We start from the raw sequence: 19,251 nt of genomic DNA on the forward strand, positions 1-19,251 counted from the left end.
ACCGCTTTAGCTCAACTCAGTTCAGTTCACTTCAGCTGAGGTGCAGCCCTAGTTGAGTATGTAATTCAGTAATCCAGTAATTCAACGTAGTGTAGTGTATGTTTGTGTAGTATAATGTAGTGTAGACAGAGTAGTAGGTGGTAAACCTGTTCAGCTGCCAGGGCCTCCCCATAGCTCTGGAGGAAGTTTCCTGGGATGACCGTCCCCACGATGGTCAAACCCTTGCCTGCCTTCAGCTGGCTGGCAAATGTCAGCAGGTGGGGGTTCTTGACGTGTGCATCTTCATCCAGCTTCAGCAACACCAGCAGCTGAGGTCTGGAGGGAGGGAGAGAGAGAGAGAGAGAGAGAGAGTGAGAGAGAGAGGGAGAGAGAGAGAGAGAGAGAGAGAGAGAGAGAGAGAGAGAGAGAGAGAGAGAGAGAGAGAGAGAGAGAGAGAGAGAGAGAGAGAGAGAGAGAGAGAGAGAGAGAGAGAGAGAGAGAGAGAGAGAGAGAGAGAGAGGGAGATAGATAGAACCACAACCACATGAACCCCAGCGTCCATATTCTGGATTCTGAGAATGTCATCATCATAACAGGTCAACATTTGCCAAAAATAGCCCATCTATAAGATACCAATGTGTCCCGCTGTTGTAGATGGGCTATTTTCAGAGAAGAGATTTGGCGTAGAGGGGAAAAAGAGGGGGCGAGGACAGACCCATGAGGGACCCCAGTCAACAAAGTATATATGGTTTAAGTTGTTAAAATGAGAGAGGGAAATCTGACAGTAGGAAGACTGAGACAGTTATGAAGTATTATGTGAGTGAGTGAGTGAGTGAGTGAGTGAGTGAGTGAGTGAGTGAGTGAGTGAGTGAGTGAGTGAGTGAGTGAGAGAGTGCGTGAGTGAGTGAATAAATTGCATGTGGTACTGGGTGCCATACCTCCAGTTCTTGGTGTGTGGTACTCCCTCTTCCAGCCTCAGGAGGGCGTAGCGGGCAGCGCTAAGGGAGAGACCACGGATACCATCTCCCCACTCCTTCTCCGCCCTGAAACACACAAACACGCATTTTAAACATTATTATCATTAATAATAATAATCTATCAAGCTCACGACGTGGCACAAATTTTCAAAAGATTTCACGTCACGTTTTTTTGCCGCTGTACCAATTTAAGTGGCAGCGTGTGCGACAGAGCTCCATCATTTTTCAGGGTAATGCACAAAATGTCTGTATCTGCAGGTCCGTCTGTCTGTGAGTGACACCCACAGCCACAATACTAGAGGGAGCGACAACGATCTGGTTAGCCTGGCATTTGATTGATTTGATTTATTTGATTTGCACAACAGTTACCTAAACATAGGCATACATAATAGCTCTTTCCATGGGAAAGTTTACAGTATTAGTTATTGTGCCAGTGAGGTAAGAAACCCTGGGGGGCTTATACGAGTACCTCACCGTTTGCATTGTGTGTGTGTGTGAGTGAGTGAGTGCATGGCCAGACTAATATCACTGCGAACATATTAGTCTGGAATCTCCGTGTGGAACCTGCTGATTGGTCCCTCACAACTTCCGAGGGAGAGAAATCAAATCTCTATTGAGAGGGGCCAGACCGAGGGATTTTTTTTTTTGCAATGGCAGATTTGTCTGGAACCAGGCTAAGATCTGGTACCATCCATTCTACTACCCTCGCCACCAAAATGTGGAATGCCCTGACACCATCCATTAAAAAAATGTGGATCACTTGCTTCTTTCAAAACGGGCCTGAAAATCCATCTATCAGGAGACCACAAGGGGAGGTAAACTCAATTTTCCCATAGAAAGGAGGTGACATTCACTGCCGATTCCTTTGTATATACAGTGTTTGAGATTTGTTGATGATATGTATTATTGTGTTCTTTTCATGCTATGTTGATGAATTGGACTTTTTTGTGTTATCCTTTTATCCTAAATGTCTGGCTGTACCTCGTGCTGTTTACATTTCTGACTAATAAAGTATTGAATCAATCAATCAATCCCATGAATGTCATAAACACGACATCAGCAGTTAGTGGATTGGTCGTATGGTAGTGGGTACCACACTGGATACTCTGACAACAAGTACAACAAGTAAAATAGGTATTGCATAGGCCGGTGCCCGTTTATAAACAACCCATTGAATGTCATATCGTTATTAGTACTACGGTACCGGGTACCGCTTTAGGTTCTCTAAAAACAGGTAATGAGTACTACTACATAATCGGGCGGGGCATTCATTCCCAACTTGCATCGTTCCTGAATTCCTGTGTATTAGTATGATAATAATAACAATAAAAGTTATTTATAAAGCACACATTTACACAAAAATTAAGACATTTAAAAACTAAAAACAAAACAAGCGTTGACGAGCATAAAATATAAAGTTAAGGGACTCAAACAAATTAAAATGTAAAATGTATATTCTGGAAAGGAACTGATGACTCTAACCTCTTTCCCACATGCGCAGTAATCTGTCAGCGTCATATGGGCCGAGTTTCCTTAAAAGTCACTCCAGCAATTTGCCAGCTCAAGGTTAACAAGTTCTTCTGTATGAGAACAGAACAGCTATCTATCCCAATTGAGGACAAGATTAACAAACAGCTTTGTGGCACCATTCCAGAATAGATTAACCACATGAACACTATTCTAGGGACGAAATTCTACAATTGAGCTTTCAGATTTTCGGCAACACGATTTGGTGTAGAGGGGGAAAAGGAGGGGACCAAATATAGAGCCCAGGGACTCTGGTCAATTAAGAATACAGGGTTTAAGGGGTTTTTACAGACAGCTTCATGGAACCGTTCCAGATGAGATTAACAGACAGCTCCATGTGGCACCGTTCCAGATGCCGTTGTCTGTGATAAGATAGATATCACGCCACCTACGCAGACGAGCAATGACGGGCAGAAAAAGGCCCAACCGGTCTTCAGCTGACTGAACAGGCAGTGGGGGAAAAAAGCCAATGAGCACCATGGGAACAGTGGCAGTGGATTATCGAATTGACATTATGAGATGTGCCAGTCGATTGTAAATCCTGTGGCCTGAGTCTGACACCAATACAGTGGACAGAGAGGTAACATCAGGGGTGTCTGTAGTGCTACTTTAAGAAATGGGGGAGCGCATCTACAATTTAACAGGATCTGATACAGTATATGGATGGGATTTGGGTGGGATTTGTTGTTCGTTCGTCATGTCTGATGTGTGTTTATTGTTGTCGAAATGACCTTTTTGTGCTTCCGTGAATATTGACTGATATTGCCTGTTGTGTTAATCCGTGTGAATTTAATAAAAAAGACCTTGGAAAGATAGATAGAAGATAGAATCGCTTTTCCCCTTCTACACCAAATGTCTTCACCAGAGACAGCCGATCTAGAATTGTAGATCTGCTATTTTTGGCTGAAGTTTTCCCCAGAATATTGATTTGGATGGATGACGTTTACGTTTTTTGTATTTTGGGGCTTTTCATGCCTTTATTTTATAGGACAGTAGACTGATAGGAAATGGGGAGAGAGATGGGAAGTGGCACACAGCAAAGTTCGTCGGGGTCGGGATTCGAACCCGCGACACGCTGTATTGCAGCCTAGGTGCCCAGACCGCCACACCAGCAGCCCGGGCCGGATTCAAGTTGTTAAAGGGCGACTTCAGCCATTTTCAATCTATCTTCATATAATTGGTCCTCGCTAATGCTCATTATAATGTGGTACCATTTTTGCCTACTCACTCTGTGGACAGTTCAGAAACCTGAATACCAGTGACATCATAGATGGCGAATCCAAGCTAATAGAAACCACAGGCTTTCTATTTTTGGAAAGTTAGCATGCTATAATGGAAGCCATTGTTCTCGCGTTAATAAGAAAGAGAAAAAACGAAACCTGCCTAATGATGATGTCACTGGTAGGCGGGTTTCTGAAGTGTCCACAGCCCTCCTATGACACACAGACCGAGTAGATTTCTTTTTTTACCATTTTATCATGAGCATTAGTGAGCACCAATTATATGAAGATAGGTTGAAAATGGCTCAAGTCGTCCTTCCACATACAGTATCTGACACACTCTCGCAGAAAACTGCAGGTCTGTTACAAGTACTAGTTATTTTAAATCGAAGCCAAAAAAAATCTGTTTGCCGCTGACTTTTTGTTTTGTTTTTTGTATCATTTCTTCTGCACTGTAATTGTAATTTTTTACTTCCGTTTATTTTTCGTTTTTATTGTATTCAAATGTCCTTTTATAACGTGTTTATTTTTGCTCTGTGCCATAATGCTTAATGTTTTTATGTAAACCACTTTGAATTGCCTTGTTGTTGGAAAATGTGCAAATAAATAAACACGCCTTGCCTTGCATGAGCAGCGCCCGCTCCATGCAGGAATGTAGGCCGTGAGAGTGTGCACTCATCCACATCAGACATACACACAACAACTACACACAGCATGACCTCCTGACCTCCACACAGCACTCAGCCGCCATACACAAGAAATGATACAGTACATACATACTGAGCGCACGCGCACACGCGCACGCGCACACACACACACACACACACACACACACACACACACACACACACACACACACACACACACACGCGCCCCTTTGACCCTTTAGTTTAATGCAATGTGATTGGAGGTCATGCAGGGAGACGGATCGCCATGGCAACATACCCGTGGTACTCGATGTATTTGTAGATCATGCCGGCGATCACCATGGCGACGATAGCGTAGTACCAGGAGGAGATAAACATCAAGGCCACACAGATGATCATCCCCAGAAATGACAAGGTCCTATAAACACACACACACAACACAACTAGGTCACACTGTGTGTGTGTGTGTGTGTGTGTGTGTGTGTGTGTGTGTGTGTGTGTGTGTGTGTGTGTGTGTGTGTGTGTCTTATGTGTGTCTTATGTCCATGTATGTGTCCCTACAGTATATATCGTTGCTGTCATGCAGAAACCTTTTATCTCCATATTTTACGTTTTTAATTACGTTTTTAATGCTCTACTTGATCATACTACAGCGTCACACAAAAGCATCAACAGTAGCAGATCTACAAGCTAAAAATGCGTAACGTGCTACTTTTGCTATTTTCGAATTTGAATCCCGAAAAGTAACAGTTTTGGACATATGAGGTTTCCACCCGACAGAGATGATACGTGTGTGTGTGTGTGTGTGTGTGTGTGTGTGTGTGTGTGTGTGTGTGTGTGTGTGTGAGTGTGCAGTATACCAGTGATAATAGGAGAAACGTGGTCTCCAGTTGGGTGTTCTCAGTAGTGTCTGGAGAGCACAGGCCAGGTTGACAAACAGATAGCACATCAGAAAGAACCTGTGGAGACACACAGAGATGGTACAGAGGAGCCAGGGATCAGCAAATAGTAGGGAAAAAAGAGAGCGAGATAGAGGAAAATGAAACAGTGGGGGAGAAAGAGAAACAGTGAGGGACTAGAGAGAGGTATAGTGTAGTGCTGGGCGATATCGACAAAATGAAACATCAAATATTTTTTGACTCAATACCATGATATTGATATTGTGATGACAATATACATTTATTTTTCTAAATATTTTCAAAACCAGCGGAAATTTTCACAATTTTGGAAAAAGTTCCAAAAATGTAGAAAAAATAACATAGGATTTAAATGAATAAAACCAGGAAAAGACAACCCTTATACCATATCAGTATATGCCCAGCCCTAGTATAATGTTCACTCTATCTCTATAGCACATGGCATGGTTAAAAAAAAATCGAATTAATGATTTATGAATCAGAAAACGACCCATGATTTCTGAAATCAGTTTCTTTAAGAGACTAATATACTACTTGTTACTAATTCCATCAGTAACTAATAATATACTACACATTACTTGTTACTACTTCCATCAGTAACTAATAATATACTACACATTACTTGTCACTAATTCCATCAGTAACTAATAATATACTACACATTACTTGTTACTAATTCCATCAGTAACTAATAATATACTACACATTACTTGTTACTACTTCCATCAGTAACTAATAATATACTACACATTACTTGTTACTACTTCCATCCGTAACTAATCACTTGTTGTTACTCCCTGAGAAAAGTTATTTGTGATGCTACTCAAATACACATATTGTGTTAATCACAAACGATTGTGATAAGTGGACATTTCTCTCTTGCTGCGGCTGAGAAAAACGAGAATAGTGCGCTCCCCCACACGCGCACGCACGCGCACGCACACACACACACACACACACACACACACACACACACACACACACACACACACACACACACACACACACACACACACACACACACACACACACACACACACACACACACACACACACACACACACACACACACACACACACACACAGATAAGGGTCTCACATGGAGAGGATGGGTGCCACCAGGTCCAGTGAGGCAATGAGGATTCCCAGCTCAGCTATCAGAGCTGTCAGCAGCAGGGCCCAGGTGGGCTCACCGTTGGCCTTCCCATGGCCAAACACCTGGAGGAAGCACACACATTCACACACGCACACGCAAGCACACGCACACACCCACACACACACACAGTATTTTATTTTTGGGCAGCAAATGTATAAGTGTCATTTTAGCCCTTTTTGCCCCTTTTTATACTCAGTTGTGCTCCAGTGTCTCTCAAAAAAAATAGCCGATAAGTTCGGCTATTTTTGGTGTGAAACACGGCCGCTTTTGACTGGCAGTTCTGCCTCGGTAAATGCCAGGATGAAACTCATTGTCTCCCCTATACATAGTAATATGTAACAGTCAAGCCCCTAGCAGGGACCCCCCTGAGTCTATACATTTATGGAAGGATGATTGTTATTGCTTAAACATGTAACTTTATCATTTTGTCGGACATAATATGCTATGTTAAAAAGTTACATAGTGCTGCTTTAACTGAGTACTGTATAAAGCGGGCATAACCTCTAACCCCATCCCCTAAACCTAACCTCTAAATGCCTAATCCTAACCTAAAACTTTTCCTAATTGTAAGCCTAACGGCCCAAATATTTTTAAAACATAAAAAAACAATTTCTCTTGTGAGGAACAGGAACAATTTCCCCACAATTTCTCAAATTCTACCATACTTGCAGTTGTGGGGAAATGTGGCCCTCATGAGTATATGAAGACAAGTACACACGCACGCACACATGCGCACATTGACACACACCAGGCAAGCTAGTACATACTCTAGCTACACTTACTTGCCTAGATAAAATAAAAACACAAAACCAACTAGAAATATAGCTGCAAGCAGCAATGAGCGGTTTCGAGAAAACTGGCAGACTGGCAGACTGGCAGACTGGCAGACTGTGACAGAGTGGCAGACTGGCAGACTGTGATAGACTGGCAGACTGGCAGACTGTGACAGAGTGGCAGACTGGCAGACTGTGACAGAGTGGCAGACTGGCAGACTGGCAGACTGTGACAGACTGTGGCAGACTGGCAGACTGGCAGACAGACAGACAGACAGACAGACAGACAGACAGACAGACAGACAGACAGACAGACAGACTGTGGCAGACTGGCAGACAGACAGACAGTGACAGAGTGGCAGACTGGCAGACTGTGACAGACTGGCAGACTGGCAGACTGTGACAGAGTGGCAGACTGTGACAGACTGGCAGACTGGCAGACTGGCAGACTGTGACAGAGTGGCAGACTGGCAGACTGTGACAGACTGGCAGACAGACAGACAGACTGTGACAGAGTGGCAGACTGGCAGACAGACAGACAGACAGACAGACAGTGACAGAGTGGCAGACTGGCAGACTGTGACAGAGTGGCAGACTGGCAGACTGTGACAGAGTGGCAGACTGTGACAGAGTGGCAGACTGGCAGACTGGCAGACTGTGACAGAGTGGCAGACAGACAGACAGACAGACAGACAGACAGACAGACAGACAGACAGACAGACAGACAGACAGACAGACTGTGACAGAGTGGCAGAGTGGCCGACTGGCAGACAGACAGACAGTGACAGAGTGGCAGACTGTGACAAAGTGGCAGACTGGCAGACAGACAGACTGTGGCAGACTGGCAGACAGACAGACAGTGACAGAGTGGCAGACTGGCAGACAGACAGACTGTGACAGAGTGGCAGACTGGCAGACTGGCAGACAGACAGACAGTGACAGAGTGGCAGACTGGCAGACTGGCAGACAGACAGACAGTGACAGAGTGGCAGACTGGCAGACAGACAGACTGTGACAGAGTGGCAGACTGGCAGACAGACAGACAGTGACAGAGTGGCAGACTGGCAGACAGACAGTGACAGAGTGGCAGACTGGCAGACAGACAGTGACAGAGTGGCAGACTGGCAGACTGGCAGACAGACAGACAGTGACAGAGTGGCAGACTGGCACACAGACAGACAGTGACAGAGTGGCAGACTGGCAGACAGACAGACAGTGACAGAGTGGCAGAGTGGCAGAGTGGCAGACAGTGACAGAGTGGCAGATTGGCAGACAGACAGTGACAGAGTGAGAGAGAGGCAGACAGACAGACAGACAGACAGACAGACAGACAGGCTACCAGGAGTATGTTTGTAAAAAAGTAAGAATTCCAAATAATGATCACCTCAATGCATTGTTGGGGACAGGGATCAAACCAGCGACCTATGGATTCACAGGCTGTCTCTCTTCTTATTGAACTAGAAATATAGCCTCCCTGATGGTGTCTGTTGATATCTATAGGTTTTTCAGTCCGTTATGAACCAAGCCTCTGTTTTGCTAACTACTCTAGATTACTGGTTGACAAATATTTAGCAATAAAGTTTTGTTTTGTGTTCTTGGAGTGGAAAGTAGTGAAAATAGTTGATCTACAAGCTGACAATGTGTTGCTATCTGAAAAGTTGTGAGATTGTAGATTGGCTATTTTCACAAGAAAGTATGTCATACATTAAAAAAAACTACTCTCAAAAAAGCATTTCATGTTATTGTTTAAAAGTTGCACATGTCTGAATTAACAGGGTCATGTTTTGTACAATGCAATTTAAATGTAAACTGTAATCAGTGGGATTTGAACCAGGGACCTTCGGCACATGAGGCTCACACTCTACTGGTAGAGCTATTGAATCCACAGGATCAGACATTGAGAAAGGAGAATGTAACAAAACAAAACAAAAGAGGGAATGAAGTACGTCATATATTGAAAATAACTACTCTCAATAAGCATTTCATTTAACAATTGCATGTTTATTCATTGATACAGTCATGTTGTGTGCAATGCAATTGAGTTGAGGTCTGCATGAGGTGAGATTTGAACCGGCGACCCTGTGGTATCAAGGCAGATGATTAAGCCATTGGGCCAACAGACCCGAACTGATGAAAAGGGAGTTCACACACATGACACACTTTCACGCAAATTGCTCAGAAATGCTGGATTTAAATGTTTTTGAAACTGCTCAAAATTGCAGACAATCTAAGGGCGGAGCTTACTGGTCAAAGTGATAGATATGTTCCTCATTGATACAGTCATGTTGTGTGCAATGCAATTATAATGAAGTCTACCTGAGGTGGGATTCGAACCAGCAACCCTGTGGTTTCAAGGCAGATTATTAAGCCATTGGGCCAACAGACCTGTACTAGTGAAAAGGGAGTTCACACACATGACACACTTTCACGCAAATTGCTCAGAAATCCTTGGTTTAAATGTTTTTCAAACTGCTCAATATATTTCGGAATGGAAACTAGTGGAAAATAGTCGATCTACAAGCTCACAACGCGTTGCTATCTAAAAAGGTGTGAGATTGTAGATCGGCTATTTTCACAAGAAAGTATGTCATACATAAAAAAAAACTACTCTCAAAAGCATTTCGTGTTATTGTCTAAACATTGCACTTGTCTGAATTAACAGGGTCATGTTTTGTACAATGCAATTTAAATGTGAACTGTAATAAGTGGGATTCGAACCAGGGACCCTTCGGCACATGAGACTCACACTCTACTGGTGGAGCTATCCAATACACAGCCTTAGACAGTGAAAAGGGAGAATCCAACAAAACAAAACAAAAGCGCGAATGAAGTACGTCATACATTGAAAAGAACTACTTTCAAGTATGCATTTCTCGTCATCTTTAACAATTGCACATGTATTCATTGGTATAGTCATGTTGTGTGCAATGCAATTATAATTAAGTCTACCTGAGGTGGGATTCGAACCGGCTACCCTATGGTTTCAAGGCAGATGATTAAGCGATCAAGCTATTGAACCAACACACCTGAACCTGTGAAAAAGGGCCTCAAACATGTATTTGACACAGTTTCATGCAAATTGCTCAGAAATCCTGGATTTAAATGTTTTTCAAACTGCTCAAAATTGCAGACAATCTAAGGGCAGAGCTTACTGGTCAAAGTGATACATGTGTTCCTCATGAGTCAAGGCACATGTGTAAGCAGGTTTAACGGCTGTCGGCCAAACGAGGCATGACTTTTGCCTGTTTAAAGTTTGCATTTTCAAAAAATTGCTATAGCGCCCCCCTTTGACCAATTGGAGTAAGATTGGTTTCAGTGATACTTGGAAGGACCCTCTACAATATTGCAAAGTGTCAAACAAATGTGAGTCTGCATGTATGTGTTAGGGGCAGATGAATAATTTAAAAAAAGGTGCAATTTTCATTGGCTTATAAAAGCTTAACGTTTTCACTTATGGAAAATCCGCTAAGTTACGTTTGTCGGCATTGGTCCAAAGTTCATGTGTATACAGTTTCGTACAGATTGCTCATAAATCCCAGGAGAAGTGATTTTTTTACTGCTTTTTACTGCTTTTCATAGAATTCGAAATGGTGGGAGATCTAAAGGTCAGAGGTCAAAAGTCAAACAGCGAAAGTTGTTAGGCATGAGGAGACGCATGTGTGTATCGAAGTTTCATGGCTGTAGGTCGAACAGGGCATGAGCTGTACCTGTTCAAAGTTGGCATATTTCAATTGAGTGCTACAGCGCCACCCTTTGGCCAATGGTTGTGAGTTTCGGGTTTTCGCCGTTTGGCATAGCCCTCTACCATATTGCCGAATTTCATAAGAAGTGACCAGGCGGTTAGGCCAGAACTGGCAAAACCGGCGGAAGAATAATAATGAAAGTGTAGAGATGTAATAAGGCTTCGAGCCTATTGGCCTCGAAACCTTAAAAAGTGCTCCTCGGAGCACAACTCTCCGCCAGAAGACTTGTGTTGGTTCGAAGGTCGCGAAGGTCTGTATAAGTGTCCTATCCGTCCTGTCTATGTAAGTGTCCTATCCGTCCTGTCTGTGTAAGTGTCCGATCCGTCCTGTCTGTATAAGTGTCCTATCCGTCCTGTCTGTATAAGTGTCCTATCCGTCCTGTCTGTACACTGTCCGTCCTGTCTGTGTAAGTGTCATATCCCTCTTGTCTATATAAATGTCCTATCTGTCCTATCTGCCAATTATGTATCAGCCATGCAGCCATTTCATGGTTCCCGTCTTACCTCATTTTGACAGTGGCGGAGACACTGTCAAAATGATGCCATGTATATATAGGCATCATGTCGTCACTAGCCAATCAGATCACAGTATTTCACGTGTCACGTGAGGCTTGACCAATCGGTGTGTCATGTTTAGAAAGTGAAAACGCAGTGATAACAATACTCTCCTGGCGGAGAGTAACAAAAGAATATTCATAACGACAAAAACTAGACAAATCATTTTGTCAAATGTAAATCTAACCCTGAGGAATGGGATGATGTTGTCCTTGGCGATGGCCTGGAGCAGGCGAGGAGCGCCGGTCAGTGATTGGAGGCCCGCACCGCATGTTGAGAAGAACGAGCCAATCACTATGACCCAAGGGGAGGGCCAAGCCAGGGTTCCCACCACCAGGTTCCCCTTCACTGAGTCTCCAAACCTGCAGGGGGCAGCATTATGTTCTGTTAGGGGGCTATGTACTAGTCGTTTTAGTGATAGTTTCTTTTTTTGTAGGACAGAAAAAGTCCATCAACTGGAGCAGTGTCCGGGGGGGGGGGGGGGGGGTCAGGGAGGCGTGAGGACTTGGGAATTTTTTGGGTCATTATATTGCCGCACTATAAAATATAAATACAGTATATATGATCTCCGGACATAAGAACAATAGGACTTAGGTGTTCCAGTGAAATAATGTGTGAGGCGTACTAACTTGTCTCTGAGTACCACGCCCTCGATGCAGGCTCCAAAGAGAACAACACTGCTCAGGTCTGATTGGTCCAAAATAAGGAACCACAACAACAGTCCCAGCAGACACAGCAAATCACAGTGGAATGTATACTTCACATTACACATGACTGGAATGGACAGTTCAGTCACTTTGGTATTTGTTTCTAACCCATTCAATCCGGGAACGCATCTGTGTCACTTAAGATTTCTTTGGCTATTCAAAAATAGCAGATATACAAGCTCATAGCATGGCACCGAGTGCTTGTAGATCTGCTATTTTTGAAAAATTGTGAACATTTGTGCAAATCTTTGAATATAATATTTTCAAAGCGAACATTTGTAACTCAAATCTTTGCTTCTGGTGGTCCCTAGAACAAAACATTTGGGGATGGGGGTCCGCGGCCAAATACATATCTAAAAATGTTTTCAAAATCCTAACAGTATGTTGCTATATCAGTGGTGCTCCAACTTTTCCATGTCAAGGAAGGACCCCAAAAATGATATGTATTTACCGCACTATTAAATGTTTTCAGATGGGGATACGTGGACAATTACATATTCATTTGGGGGGTCCTTGACATGAAAATGTTTGAGAACCACTGGTTTAAACAACATTTAGGAAACAAGCCCAAATAAGCAACTACACTTTAGAAACAAGCCCAAAAAATATGCGGACACGGCAACACTGCACTCCATCCATCATACTGTATCTACTGTACTTTTTTCCCTTGCCCCGTAATCTGTTTTCCCAGCGGGATCAATAAAGGTCTTATCTCTTATCTTATGAGTGCATGAAAATGTAATAAAAAACTGTCAAGCACCCAAACCAATTTTGGGTTCTATGCTGATCCCGATTTTGGAGTGTCCTAGAGACCACTGGTTCCCAAACAGTGAGTCGGGACCCATTTGTGGGTTGCGGACACATTTTTTCTTGTTTCAAAAAGATTAACATAAAAAAAAAAAAAGATTTCTCATCAGTAAAAAACAAGTATCAAACATTTTTCTAAAGCATTTCTAAGTAAAATGTAAGACATCCCATGAATAAAAAAAAAACTCTTAAGAAGAAGTGAAAATAGCAGATCTAGCGTCGCACTGTGACACGTTGTGAGCTTGTGGATCGGCTATTTTCACTAGTTTGGGTCCCGGGGAGACACCAAATTTATGGGTCTCGAGCTAAAACGTTTGGGAACCACTGTCCTTAGACCACCAATCACTGATGTTTTTGACCCATACTTTGTCAAAAGTGCAATATCTTGTAGTAGGGATGGGACGATGTGAAAATTACATCTCACGGTTATAGCGGCAAAAATAATTGCTATTAATGACATTATCGTAATAATCAAAATATGCTTAAAACTTTAAAAGACACTTTTGTTAACCACTTGAACCCCCAGCATCCCTAATCAGGCTTGCCAAAAATAGCTCATCTACAAGCTCACAACACGTTGCAACGCAACGCGTTGTGAGCTTGTAGATCAGCTATTTTTGGGGAATCGATTTGTTTTATCAATTATAAAAGTGGGTTTAAGTGGTACTGAATGTTCAACTCAACAAAAGCTAATTAAAATCTCTGCGATACGATTATTTAGAGCGTTTTTTTTAACACGATAAACAATAATAGCAATTATCGTCCCATCCCTATCTTGTAGTCAGTTTGATAAGCATATCTTGACAGTAATAAGGGGGGTGTACAGTGGAAGGATACAGACGAGGGAGGTAGTGAGGATGGCCATGATGGTTCCAATGGGGATTGAGCGCTGGGCGTCCTTCAGGTCCCCTGACCGGTTTGAACCGGCCATAATGCCTGAGGAAAGACAAGGAAATCATAGCAACAGAGAGAGAATTATTATTACTATTAGTATTTACTACTATTACTATTAACTATTATTGGTAGTAGTAGCAGCAGTAATATTAGTAGTAGCAGGCAGCAGTAGTGTAAAGTAACTAAGTATATTTTGATGCCAATTTTGAATACCGGACTTTTATTTGTAACAGAGTATTTCTCCATTGCAGTATTGATACTTTTACTTAAGTAAAACAAATGTGTACTTTTTCCACCACTGGCAGTAATATTAGAGGTAGCAGGCAGCAGTAGTTTTCTAAAATGCTGGTGCAATAACAGTGGAAATTGTCTCTGGAAGGCTCCGTCAGGTAATATACCCAGCATTATGATGACTGATGAGTCGGGCTGAACAAAGCAAAATCTCAGTCACTAAATCCTCTGAGATGGTAAAGCCTCCCAGAGCATTACCCTGACCTTAGAGATAGATATTAAATCCCCTTGAAATGAAGGGACATACACCGCCACAGTTTTTCCTTTTTTCTCCTCTGTAAATAATGCTAGTGTGTTATTTTTGATGACATGTATTAATAATGTGTTAAGATTCTATGCTCTGGCCTGGACTGCTGGGCTGGCATAGCGGGTCCAGGCACCTAGGCTCAATGTAGCCTGATAGGGCGTCGCGGGTTCGAGTCCCGAGCCCCACGGCCTTTGCTGCGGGTCGCTCCCCATTTCATGTCAGCCTACTGTCCTATCCCAAAATAAATCTTTAAAAACGAAAAAGAATTCTATGCTCTGTTGATGAATTTAATACATAGGACCACGATGGAAACAAGTCACCAAGGACTTTTTCGTGTTATCCTTTTAGCCCAAGTGTTTTACTGTACGTCCGTGCTGTTTAAATCTTTTGACTAATAAAGTATTCAATCAATCAAAACCACACTAAACCCATGCCTAAACCTAACCATCTAAACCGCTGTTTCTCAAACAGTGGGTCAGGACCCATTTTTATGGGTCGCGATTAAATATCTCTTTTTTTTTCGTTTTCAAAAGATTTTAAAACGTTTTAATAAAGAAAATCAGAACTGTTCATCAATTAATAAATCTAAGAATTTCCATAAAAAAAAAAAAAGATTAACAAGTAATGGAAATAGCAGATCTACCCACTAGTGAAAATAGCAGATTTACAAGCCCGGGAAAACATCTCATTTCTCTTTTGGGTCTTGAGCTAAAAAGTTTGGGAACCACTGATCTAATCCTACCTACTCTCAACCGTACCTGGCTTTTTGCACAACAATTGATTAACGTCCTGCAGGCCGGCACATTCTAAGTGCTGCCTACAGAATATCAAACACACACCAAGGCAAAAACAATAAAGTATGTACCTGTGACCGATGGGAAGAAGATTCCCACCAGCAGCGTGAAGGAGGTCGTGATGTCAGCGAACACGTACGGCCGATGATTGGTTGCTGGGTGTGCGACGTGAGGCGAGGGGAGGGACCCTTTCTCCAGGACCTCCCCTTTGCTGAGGTAGGTGCTCCACACATTCTCTAAGGATGAGACAGAGAGGCACTTTATCAGCCGAGCCACCGAGCACTGACATGCTATTGTAACGAGGCTGTGTGTGTCTGTGTTTGTGTATGTATGCCACTCTGTCCGCAATGACTCAGTAAACTGTATCAACCTCAAATCACAACACAAGACGTGAAGCTAAAGATATTAGATCAATTAAGTCAGCATGTGACATATGGTGTCATTTGGTGGTCAAAGATCAAAAGTCGGCGATGCACACCTCTAGGTTCACCTGTATTATACTTAATTGACCGAGTTCCCTAAACCTGTTAATTTCCCTCTACATCCAATCTTGTTAGCTGATCTAGAAGCTCCCAACCCATCACAATGTGCCATGTTTTAAAATGTTTTTTTTGCATTCTACAACTTGCAGAATGTTCATCCCCAGAATAAGGATGCTAGGGTTCATGTGATAAACAATAAATTAGATGCAGTTACTCTGATCACACTAGTAAGTCGCTCTGGATAAGAGCATCTGCTAAATGCCTAAATAGCAAATTGCACAGAAATTGTGCAAGCTAATTTATACACACACATAGAGGCATGTACAGAGAGATAAACCCAATCCACCAATATAGCCTAATCTGCAACCAAACATGCACACACCAACAACACACACGCAAGCACGCACACACACACCGGCACAGACGCACGCGCGTGCACAGGCATACAGTACCTGCAATAATTCCACTGGCCATCCCAGGGATGCCTTTGATCTGGGTGAACTTGCTCTGAGTGAAGTAGTGGTCACAGGAGGAGTTGAGGAGGTCTGACCCCTCACAGAACTGATTCCACAGTGACGAGGGCCTCTCCACAGGGCCCGGCCCGGGGTCAAAGGTCGGGACCACGGTGGTGCTGTTGTCTGTTTGCACGAAGGACAAGGAGGGATTCGTGTTTAAAGCTGTCTGAAGTCACTAGATGGGGATTAGACTGGTCTGATGTAAGACCATGCAATCCTTCAATAAATGCACAAAATCTGTTAAGGGTGACGCAACGTTCATATAACCGTTATGCCATCTCCGACGAGGAAATGGCGATGACGTCATCTCCTGATCTATATCTATCAAAGTCAGCGTGTGTGGAGCCGAGGACCTGAGGGAGTGTGTTGCCTGGTGGGAAGTCGGTCAGTGCTGATGTCATTAGACTGGCCTCCAAGTACTATGATAATGAGTACTACACTAAGTACTGTGGGTACAACGGACTCCCAATAGGCATCGGCCTAGTATCTCTCAAGTAAACAGTAGTCTAAACTGTATAGAAGATCTCACCATTGTGAAATTTAAACCTCATATAAGTCGTTGTAAGGGGAAAAGCGACAATAACCGTTCTACAAGCTCACAATGCGTCACAACTCGCAATGTCATGAGTTATGACTTTGTAGATCAGCTATTTTCAATATTTTTGAAAGTCAAGGTTTTCACCTCTAATGACATGCCCAAAATAGGGACGCCATGTTGAAAGTGTTTAATTTATATGGTGCGACGCTCAACAAAAAACAGCAAAACATTTCTATTATTTTTTTCATTCATTTTTGTTGAGCACTTTTGGCTGTGGTGCGACAAAATATACAATAGTACAATACGACATATAGGTGTGGCAGAAATAATTTTAAACAGCATCTTATAAGAGAAACAAACCTTCAGTGAAGGAGGTGATGTTGGCGTCTTCTCTCTCCGTCTCTCTGGCGTCATACACTGTCTTGTTACAGTAGTTGTCATGGAGAGCGTGGGCGTTGATGGTTCGATTCCCCAGCATGCACACCCTGTGGGGCAAGGCATTATTAGAGCATCCACTTAGTCAGTCACAGCAGTGAGAGTTACAGAAGTGGTCAGCTTGGGGCGTCAATCAAGAACGAAGCAGTGTCAACACCTTGCACTGACAGTAGAGGGACAGATGGCCTTTAGCCAAATTCCAATACTCGGATTTCTGCCTCCTCACCTCCTCTGTCCACCAGCATGGCGGTGTTACGGAGAAATGTAGCTCTAAGCGTATGTTAAGTTCAATAAGGAAGATCTTTTCTCTCATGCTTTTATCTTGGCGCTTGGTTCTTGTCCATGTCACTTCCATTTTCCTACACTGTCAAAATCCTTTCCTTCACACGAATCTAAGCGTGAGCACTTCTAACCGATAAAATTCTACTACCAATCTGCAGCCAGCCAATTGGTGATTGGGCTCCATCTTTCAATTATCTCTGCCTCTGAACTTGTCATTCTCTTTTCAGCCAGCGACCGAGCAGCCCACCTCCATCCCCAGATCCACCTAGTTAAGACCTGGAGCTAAGAAGGAAGGAGGTTTATCTGCGCTGCCACCACCAGCGTCTTAGATTCCAAAAGGGGGGTTCTCTCTCCTATCTATAAGCTTTCTAAATTAAATGCCCAAATCTGCACTTTAATCAATAAACATTTTGCTTGCATCAACTTGGTCTTGATCTCTCCTTTATTGAAATTGGTGACCTGCCAAAATATGTGACCATCTTGTGGACTTAACATGACGTCTGAATGTCTGAATGTAAATCCCTGCTGTTTGTTTACTAAGAGAGTTTAACCTACATAGTGGTATGTAGGCCACGTATTTCAAGACCTAAATTATGTGAAGACCACAAGCTGCTCACATATTTCAGCAGCTCATTAATTTCACCGAGGGCAGAGGAGGCGACGAGGCAGAAATTTGAGCATTGGAATGTGGCGTTTCCCATTTCTCGACTATTACGTCATGAGATGTAGTATTGTGCAAGCATTTATTAGGCGATTAAGTGCGTGGTAAATCTTACATTAAATAATAAACAATTTAATTACAACCGATGCAATTGAGCTCGGTGTTGGGGTTTACCAGTCATTTACTGTCATCCCAACTTTCATACTGTAGCCACGACAGATGCTCAGATGTGTAGTGGATGAAATATCCCACACATCTTTCAAGTGATTCATGTGACATGGGACTAGGCTGGACTCATTGACTTTTAACCAAAACTAACCTTTATTAACCCATTAAAACCGGGAACGCATCTGTGTAACCACTTAAACCATTATTTTATACTTTGGCTATTCTTTTTAAAATCGTGAGTCTTTGACTATATATTTTTAAAGCAAACATTTTTAACTTTTTTTTTTTTTACTTATGTTGCTATAATATCAGTGGTTCTCAAACGTTTTCATGTCAAATACCACCCAAAATGATACATATTTATCTGCGGACCCCCCCCATCTCAAAATATTTTGTTCCAGGGACCCCCAGAAGCAAATATTTTAGTTAAAAATGTATATATATATTCAAAGATTTGCAAACATTTTCACGATTTGTTTAAAAGAAATAGCAGATCTGCAAGCTCATAGTGCGGCACTCGGTGCCTTGCTATGAGCTTGTAGATCTGCTATTTTTGAATAGCCAAAGAAATCTAAAATGACACAGATGTGTTCCCCGATTGAATGGGTTAAGAAATTAAAGAAAATAAATTCCAAGATGAGATAATGTGTTTCTTACGGGAACTCTGGCGGGGCGAAGGCGGAAACGAGGGCCCCGGTGTAGATGGACAGGATGGAGATGATGACGCAGGCCAGGAAGATGGACGCCAGCTTGTTGACGTACTTCACCCCGACGAACACCAGCAGGGACATCAGCAGGAGGCATATGGAGCCGTACACGCGCATGTTGTTCAACATGGCCGCTCCCTCGCCGTCGGGCTCACTGGGAACAAAGATGGCCGCCCTCGGCGCTATGTACATCTGGAGGAGGGAGGGACGGAGAGAGAGAGAGAGAGAGA

At 42.9% G+C, this 19,251-nt stretch overlaps 2 protein-coding genes across 4 annotated transcripts in view; both read right to left on the reverse strand.

Annotated features, from left to right (window-relative positions):
• slc12a6 (solute carrier family 12 member 6) overlaps positions 1-19,251 on the reverse strand; it is a 58,650-nt gene that overhangs the window by 14,574 nt on the left and 24,825 nt on the right. For all 3 annotated transcript variants that reach the window (XM_084042615.1, XM_084042614.1, XM_084042616.1), the window contains 12 exons: positions 18,972-19,213; positions 17,129-17,253; positions 16,168-16,353; positions 15,305-15,469; positions 13,845-13,943; positions 12,123-12,180; positions 11,681-11,855; positions 6,367-6,485; positions 5,211-5,309; positions 4,649-4,768; positions 918-1,022; positions 147-315 (listed from right to left, as the gene is read on the reverse strand). In XM_084042615.1, coding sequence (XP_083898741.1) covers positions 147-315; positions 918-1,022; positions 4,649-4,768; positions 5,211-5,309; positions 6,367-6,485; positions 11,681-11,855; positions 12,123-12,180; positions 13,845-13,943; positions 15,305-15,469; positions 16,168-16,353; positions 17,129-17,253; positions 18,972-19,213 — 1,662 coding nt within the window. The remainder of the gene's footprint in view (positions 1-146; positions 316-917; positions 1,023-4,648; positions 4,769-5,210; positions 5,310-6,366; positions 6,486-11,680; positions 11,856-12,122; positions 12,181-13,844; positions 13,944-15,304; positions 15,470-16,167; positions 16,354-17,128; positions 17,254-18,971; positions 19,214-19,251) is intronic.
• lpcat4 (lysophosphatidylcholine acyltransferase 4) overlaps positions 15,151-19,251 on the reverse strand; it is a 57,725-nt gene continuing 53,624 nt past the window's right edge. Inside the window, exon 14 of the mRNA XM_084042630.1 lies at positions 15,151-15,171. The gene's annotated coding sequence lies outside the window, so the exon portion shown is untranslated. The remainder of the gene's footprint in view (positions 15,172-19,251) is intronic.

This window comes from Gymnoscopelus microlampas (genome assembly GCF_963454915.1).
Source record: "Gymnoscopelus microlampas genome assembly, chromosome: 19".
NCBI lineage: Eukaryota > Metazoa > Chordata > Actinopteri > Myctophiformes > Myctophidae > Gymnoscopelus > Gymnoscopelus microlampas.